This window comes from Drosophila simulans, chromosome 2L, assembly GCF_016746395.2.
Source record: "Drosophila simulans strain w501 chromosome 2L, Prin_Dsim_3.1, whole genome shotgun sequence".
In the NCBI taxonomy this organism is placed as follows: Eukaryota; Metazoa; Arthropoda; class Insecta; order Diptera; family Drosophilidae; genus Drosophila; species Drosophila simulans.
Genome location: NC_052520.2, coordinates 5,642,825 through 5,651,519, shown reverse-complemented (window position 1 = coordinate 5,651,519; position 8,695 = coordinate 5,642,825). Strand labels below are relative to the sequence as shown.

General features: G+C 44.8%; 1 protein-coding gene across 2 annotated transcripts; it reads right to left on the bottom strand.

The window, feature by feature from the left end:
- Positions 1–287: 287 nt before the first annotated feature.
- On the bottom strand, positions 288–915 carry LOC6731103. Of its 2 annotated transcripts, none has more exons than XM_016179602.3 (2): positions 768–915; positions 288–710 (listed from the first exon to the last, which is right to left on the bottom strand). In XM_016179602.3, exons 1-2 carry the CDS (start codon positions 793–795, stop codon positions 343–345), a joined length of 396 nt encoding a protein of 131 aa, XP_016023636.1. In that variant the 5' UTR covers positions 796–915; the 3' UTR covers positions 288–342. The 2 variants fall into 2 exon arrangements, with proteins under 2 accessions (XP_016023636.1, XP_016023637.1); XM_016179603.3 differs by having other exon boundaries at positions 764–912.
- Between the last annotated feature and the right edge of the window lie 7,780 nt (positions 916–8,695).

The following is an 8,695-nucleotide window of genomic DNA, read 5'->3' as shown; positions in this document are numbered from 1 at the left end:
TAAATTTTCTACCACCGAGCGGGGAAAATTGAAATGCTTAAAAGCGCATGAAAATGTTGTTACAAGTTTGAAGTTTTTGCTGGGTCGCTTTTTATGCGGAGCACAAACTTTAAATGCACGTTAGAGTATGTAGGTGTGTGTGTGTGCGGTGAAGAGAGGCTTGGCTATTTGTTAAGAGAATTTCTATAAAATGTTCAAGGCTTTTGTTATGGAAACTTTCCCTGCGTGCCGGCACCCAAAAACTGCAAAAAAGTGTTCCCGCAGGCCACTACAGGTGAAAACTTTCGTTTACATCAACTTAAATATTGTATATGTATGTGTTGCGATCATAATTTGCATTAGTTAAGCCCATCCAAAGCCGAGTAGAAAGCCGCCCAAGAAGGCCACACCCAGACGACCGCTGGTTGCACACGCCTTCCTGGCTTTATCCCCGAGTTCCTGAACGCGGCTAAGATTCACTGCCTCCAGGGACATTTCTCTGACCTGCAGCTGCCCCCGGGACTGATCCTGTTCCGGCTGTGAGAATGTCTTGAGCACTTCCAGGTTGACCAGTCCCGCCTGCCATGCCAGCTCGAGCGCCAGAATGGTACCGCCCGCGGCCACGGCCATTATCTTACTCGCCTTGAGGAGCACAAAGCCGGTGAGGAAGCCCCCGGCAGCTCCCATCCCGATCTGGCTATACGGCGACCTCTGGCTAAGGTTATTCATGGCTGGGATTGGGTATTAGAGCAGGTGCCCGCTGTGCTGCGCTGATTCTACATACGTACTGCTCTTCACCACGGGTAAGTCACTCATTGCAGCTGCTTTCGCGTCTTCCTTCTCCACCTGATGCTGTGATTTCACATTCAATTTGTGTGACCTATGGTGAAGGCTTGCTCACAGCATGCCACAACTGCCGCTTTGATTTGGCCCTTCTATGCGCTTCTCACACTCCCCAGCTGCGCTCAACTGGGCAAATGTCCGCCAGACCGTGAACGTCTAAGCCGACAAAAACATCAAAGTTCGAATGCGCCCATGAAAGATTGGGGTGGCATTACGGAAACGCCGACCCTTACATTAAATGGCCTTAAATTTGGTGTAAAAGCACATTTTAAAAGTTTTTAATTAGTCATAAACTCTGGCAAATCATTCCTGCACACAATCTCAACCCACACATATTTACTTTAAACTTTTCATGGTTACTCAGTAATGCGATAGTCGCTTTTCACTAATTTATGATGGATTTAAGCAGGCGCAAAAGTTTTAAATTATTTTTAAAAGTATTGCTTTTATCTAAGTACAAGTATTGAAAAGCTACTTCATAACGTAAACTTTAAAATCGCTTTTAAGTACTTATTTTTCAGTGATTCATTGCCTTACCAGCTATTCAGCTGAAGGTATAGTTGGCAGAGTTCGAGCTTACAGTTCAATTGCCTGGGAAGCCCGAAACGGCAACGGGCTTTAACGATTGAATGCGTTTTGGGGCTTAGTCTCACCAGTGCTCTTATTTAATTTATCGTTCAATTATGCGCCCAGCCACGCCCAATCCAAATAGCTGAGGCCCCAGGAGCTGTCGAGGTGTTTTTCGTTTATCGCTAGCCGAGAATCAAATTAACAATGAGCACGCAAATTGCCACAAATGACTGCGGAACTGGACTCGAGCGGAAAAGGGAATTCAACTATTTTCCGAGCGATTATCTAGGAGGAGTAATGCAGTCTTTAAGTGCTTTTGTGCAAACAATATCTCAGTCGGACAACGGCAGTAAACACCCTTGGGTCATTCTCTGCAAGCAACTAAAGTGTTGGAACATTTAAATTGACATTAATAGGAAAAGTAAAATGTGAAATCGTCTTGCCCAGAGGAAGCGGAAAATAAAAACCACACATGAAATATAAATGAAACAGAATGCAACTTGACCATAAAATGTGAGCTCAACTGAGCGAAAAAAGGGCCAACACAAGCGGAGCAACCGAGTAACAATTTCAACATCAATGCGAAACGTGTTGGCCATGTGGCGTATTCTCTTACGTCGGTGAAGTTGGTACAAGAAATCCTGCTATTCGAAACTTTCTCCCCTTACCTTATTTTTTCCTCCGCAGGTCCTGATTTTATGTCCATTGTTTAATACAGGTGTTTGTGTAAGTACGTGAGCTGGTTAGGAAATGCTTTCGTTCGACTTTTTCCATTTTCAAATATTTGAATATTGTCGAATATGAAATATTTACTTAAAAATAACGCATTTAAAGACTTGTTGGCTTGGTCGACGCGACTTTTGTTTAATTCCTGTGTAAAATCCGATAATTACACCCTTTAAATTGTATCGTTCGATGTACAACGAACAAATCCTTTAATAAATTCACTTTTTGAAAAGATACCTTTTCCTTCTTTACAATGTAAGCGTCTTCTCTTGAAAAGTTTACTGCGGTTTTCCATTGCTTTATTTTCGGATTGTTCGCCTTTAGACAAAGCTGAATCAAATATAAGATTGTTTTTGTACTTTATTATAATCATATTGCATTATAGCAGAAGCAGAATTCGGGAGTCTTTACAAAATATCCAAACTATTGCAAACTTTTTTTTTTGCGAATCAATGCCGCATGAAGTTTTCCATCATTGCTGGGAGAAACACTGAATTTCGCTGCACTCAGCGAACGCAAACGAATGCATCGTTGCAAGATGCAAATAGCAGGCGCAACAGTACGTATACGCAATGTATATTTACCCAATTTAGAAGCCAAGTGCACTGTGCTCTCTTCCCAACCATATGGTTAATGTGATGTGGAATACTGGTCCCAACTGGACCCCAGAAACTTTGGGTGCTTGTTCAGGCCCTCTCGCCCGTTGACATGCTGTAAATTTGAAAACCGTCATCCAGTGGATAAAGTGTTGCATGTTGGCTCAAAGCAAACGAATTGCTCCTCCAGCCGCTCGTTGGCTGCTTTATTTGTGTGCGGGCTTGTACAACAAATTAACTGCGGTGGGCGGAGCTGGGAGTTGGGGTATAGGTGGTACACAGGATTGGCAACGTTGTTAGTTGCAGCTTGCGAGCGATGAACGCAGCTTTGTGGCTGCCACCGAGGAGGTCAGGGCTGCCTGGTCGACAGTTCGTTGCCGAGTTAAATGGTTTGTCTGTTTCGGAACATTAATTTAGATGCAGCAAGTTGATGCAAATAAGAGATACAATTGAGGGGAACACTTGAAATGGCTTAATATTTTTATGATAGGTTCGTCGAGAGGAGCAGTTATTTAAAAAACAAGAGAGTTAGTGACGTTGCACGTCAACTGATGTACTTGATATTAGACACCCTCTTATCCCTCTTTTTTTGCTTCACAATCTCTATGAATAATCCCAGAAGATATCGATATATAGGATAATAGTATACCAGTTGCACAGGCCGCAAAGAAATATGAAAAGTCCTGTGATTTAAGAGTGGCTCAGAAGCCTATGGCAGATGGAAATGCATGCTCAAACGCATCGATGGCAAAACAGAAATTGTGGTTACCCCAAATGGTTAAAGGATGCTGCAGAGCTCGAAGCTACAGGCAAAATAAATAATTATCCAGATTGCGGTGCATGCGCACTTTGGTATGGAAAACCGCAGCAATACCACCGCTGTGCCGGAGGAGCATGAATTCGGCGACTAAATCAAATTTTATTTTAATTAGTGACGCCAGCCTGCGGTTCATTCGATGTGTGTTTGTGTCCTGTGGGATTGACTTAACTAGGCTGCTTGTGCAATTAGTGCTTGGTCCTGAAGCCTTCGACTTAAATTGTGCCCAGAGAGCAGGTTCATCTTGGGCCTCCTGTTCTATGGCGTCCCCTTTGTGCCTCGTGAATTATGCAAAGTGGCAGCCAGAGCTGGATAACTATTTCCATTTCGAGTGATCCCGCCCTTTGCTCAAATGGTTTATATGAGGTTCGTGCTGACTGTTTCCTTTTGGGTCAAATTAGTGGGACACGCACCACAGCTTAATGCTGCTAGAAGGTCTCGCAACAATGTCTCACATTTTGCATAAATGCATGGGACAACCCGACTTAACTTTCTTTCGGTTGCCGATTTTTTATGCATTTACTACGTGACTCCCCTTGGAGAGCTTCACAATTTGTTTGCCTTTTCCTGGCCAAGTGTTTAATAAATAAATTACCAAAGGCGAGAAAGGTTCCCGGGGCATAATTGCACCATTCGGAGTGAAGGTGATAAAAACAAGTTTCTCATTCAATTTGCAAAGCTTTTGAAAATGCCAGAGCGCAACGTTGACAACTTCTGTGAATTCACAATCATCGTCTTATCCCTGACAAATAACTTTGCGTCCTAAAATAATAATTTAGTTAGAACCATTTAGAGTACGGCACTGCATTGTCAACAAATAAACCAATAAATTATTTGACCCATAAATTAGTTTTCATTCAACATTTAAGTTCTCTCATCAAAGTGGAGGTGTAATCAATTTTGTCAAAACATTCGCAATTTGGGCTTGCCAGCTGGGTTCATCCTAGCACTGAGCCTGCGGTTCTGATGCCCAAGAATATTTCATTTCACTGATTGTGGCCACCTGGCGAGGTGGAACAGGCAGGCAGGGATGCCTGCAGTTGGCATAACGACGCCCCTTAATTAGCAGAAAATATGCGCAAATCGAAAACCAAGGAAAATGGCAAAACTGGCTAATTGGAGAATTTCCGTGATGTCTCCCTTGTTTTCCAAGCCAGACTTCAAAAGGCTCTGTGTTTTCGGGAGATCTGGGAAAAAAAAGCTGTCGTCCTCGGATTAACATTTGATTAATGCGTGGAGTCATGGCGATGGGCCATGATGACTCGGGTCATGTTCGGACCAGTGATGCATTTGAATGCAGCTCACTGCCTGCTGCGTTCTATTAACACCCCACTAACAGCTAACTGCGGCTCATCCCCATCTCCATCATCATCCTCATGCCCATGCCCATGCCCATCCCCATCCTCATTCCGGATTCGTTCATCCTAGTCCGCCCCGAAGGCATGCCATTTTTGGGGCCTTTCTCGGTGGCGCTGTCTTTAGTGTAACACATGTCGCCACTTAATGCGTTGAGTGCATACAGAATGAGACGAAATGGAAAATTCCAGCTTGGGACGGGCGTCGTGGGGCGTGAAATATGGCAACACAGCGCCAGCTGGCAAAATGCAATACGAAGGAGGCGCCTAAGTTGTCGCATCGCACATTTCCACAGCTGACAGGCAGGGTCTCGAGATGAAGCCCCCCTTTTCGCCAGCTATCCATTTTGAAATTGATGGCATTTTAATCGGCTCCGATACAGAGGCGACTGCGAATTTGTATAACTTTAAGGCTGCCGATGGATGGGTAGGATACGTTCCATTTAATTAACTGTTCGGTCAACTAGGCCGACTCCGCGCAATTCATTTCACTCTTTGGCTGAACACGTAATGTTTGTCTTACTCTGATTTCGCAGCTTTGGACTCGATAATTAAGAGGCCAAATTGATTAATTGCTCGCCGGCTGGCCGCCTTTTGGTTGCAGAGTGGGTGAACTGAAGCGACGACTCGCCGGCGGCTTGCAATTAATAAAGAGGCGATAAAATCAGTGGTGATTGCTGTCCATCCAATCAATGCGATCGATTGTCCTGAATGTACTGACCACTCAGGCTAAAATGCTCAAACGCAGCTGCAATTAAGTACTGATGTGTGAAACTTAGTATTAATTTTAAAATACAGCTTTTATAATAGATAGATAGAAGGTGTTGAAATTGAAGTTGAAATCGTAAAGAAATTGTGGTACAAGCTCATTTGATTCCAAGTAAAAGTGCTTTTATTCCGTTGATTTCTGTCCCTGTTCATTCATCATCATCAAGGATCTGCCCGTCTGGCTGTCAACACGCAGAGCCATTGCGAATTCAATTATTCGAAATACAGAACAGCCAGACACATTAAACACTGGTGGCCTTTATAAATTGCAGTGAGCTCGAATTTAGAATTGTCAGGTCAACCAGCGGGGACATTTGAGGGCGCCCGATGGGGCCCAGGCATCAGGAAATTAGAAACGCATGCCACTTGGTGACCAGGACATAGGGGCACGAGTCCCAAGAGGGACTGCAACAATGAAATCCAGAGCCCAAATGCAAGGGTATCGTTGCATTTCCCGAGCGACGAGTGATAGGGTTGAGGGCTGAGCTGTTAGACGAAACCCATGGCAGCATTGTTTGTGTTGGCCAACACGTTTGGCTCCCATTTCCGTTTATGAATTGCACTGCCCGATGGACAGTTTGGGATAACATCTGGTCGGCCGTTAAGCATTTAAGTCTACGGGAGGAAAGTGGCCTTTAAAGGCCAGTAGGAGTGCGAGCATCACAGAGTGGAAGACGCTCCGCATGGAATTCAATTACGAAGAAGGCTCACAAGTTCGACATCGACTGGGGTGCCAGAGCGGCACTCGTGTATATTCATAAAACGAATTGGTTTATGGCCCAGACTCCAAGAGTCGAAGGAATCTGCGACATGGAGCAACGCCCCAACCGACGACGAGTGCAGTAGTCGACAACAGAAGTCGAAGGCTCTCCACATGTCGTCCCGTTCGCCAGACTGGGTTCCTGCCAAAAACATGGAAAAACGAAACGAATCGTATCGAAACGCAACGCAACGAAACTCGGCAATATGTTTATGGCCAAAGTTCAAAGACTTTTGTTTGTCTTTTGATGGGGTGCAAATTGAAATTGAATTTGGCCGGGTTAAGCGCGATCCCCCACCACCGCTACCTACCACCCAGCTGTGCCATAAAACTAGTGGGTGGTGGTTGGGCCTGCTCCCTCGCTTAGTGCCATCGCAAAAAAGCAAACATTTGCAGGAAGCGCGCCCGAAATATTTCTGCCACATAAATCATAACAATGGCCATATTGTATATGTAAAACTGCATGTTACAGCGGCAACTGCAGCTGCATGCCGCTTCAGTTCGAGTGTGTGTGTGTGTGTATGTGTGTGTGTATGTGCCACCACAAGCAAACAAAATTCAAAATCAAATGCAATATAAATCTGCCCCAAGCTCTCGGAGAATTCGCGTCAGATGACTTGGGACACATTTTCAAAACGCCAGATAACTGGAATTGACCCAAAAGAAGAGTGAATTAAGGATCACAAATTTTCCATTCATTCGTATTGAAAACTGGGTATCTAATGGATGACTACATGGTAATATCTTTGGCTTACAAACTCAAAAATAAGGCGAGAAAATTGATTCGATTTTTTCACCCCTTCAAATCTTGTAAATGAAGTTAAAGAAATAAAAATTGGTAAAAGCTTTATAGAGTTACCTGAAATTGTATTTATTTATTCAATTTTCATATAACTTCACTTACAGAGAACACATTTTATATAGCTGCACTTTTAAGCCCAGTGTAGTATTCCATTCCATTGTGTAGGAACTTTTTTGGCTTAAAAAAAGTTTGCCTTACTTCACCGCAGTCCCCGACCGTCCGAAGCAACTCTTGTAATAAATTGTCAATTTTTGAAATGTTTGCAATGTAGGCGAGGGCAATTTTATGGCCATTTCGGAGCTGATTTAATGCGCTAAGCGAACAGGATTAGCCGGAGTCGTAAATCTGACGTTAGATGGGGCGTTATGGTGGCAAACGTGCCGGAATCCCAAGCCCCATGCCCGCACAGCCGACACTCAAAGCGGCCTTTTTCATAATTAAGTGGCGCATTGTTGCAGCCTGGGGGCCAGGATGCGTTCTCGTGTAGCATCATTAAGACACGTGGGCGGATCATCTTCCTAACAGGCACTTGAACATCACACGGCAAGCAGAAAGTGCAATTTGCGTTGACAACATAAACAGCCAGGGGCTGTAGGCAGGGGATTTTAGAGGGGGCTGCGATGGGGGCCTGGCCCCTTCCACAGCTGGGCTGTGTCCTGGCAGGATGTTGCAACAGCAGCGACTCGAGTGTAAGCGCAGCGCCAAGGATAAGCCGCAGGAATAATGCTCAACATGCATAGAGTGCTGAAACGAGGAGCAACGAGGTTTCAGTATACGCTCTGTTACCCACTTGGCCCGCGGGCCCAAGCGATTTTCTTAGCCGCTTTCCGACGATGAGCCCAAGGATGAGGATGAGCATGAGCATGATAATGGGGATGGGGCACGGAATGGGAATAAGGCTGAAGAGGCCTGCATACGCTTAGTGCAAGGCCAAGTGGAAACTATCCAAGCAGATTTCTTTCCGCCCGAAGGACACAACGAATGCCATTATAAATGTCGCAAAGTTAAGCAGCAAATGCATGAAAGTCAAGTAGCGGTTTATTATTTCTGCCCTCATCCTGTGCCCCCCTTGGCACCACCCTCCGCTAACCCAGCACAATTAGAAAAGCCCGAAAGCGTACTCCACTGTCCCTGACTGCTTCATATTTCATAGCGAAATGCAAAAACGGAAGGGCCCGGCACACGACAAAAACTGCACCAAGTGGCTGGCACAACAAGGGCAACTGTGACAAAACACAGCAAAGGACATGTGTAAAAGAGCACTTCCAGGACAAGCAGACTGTCAGTGGCCAGGGCGCTGCAAAGTAACAAGCAACTGGGGAAAGGCATTGAGAAATGGAGCCACAAAAACCACGAGAGGAAGCATTCAGTGATTTCAAATCCAACACCGGCATTCTTTTTGCAGACAGATGTAAGGAGTTTATAATTCCTTCTGTCAATTCCACTGATTATGGAGAATATAATGAAATAAACACCAAC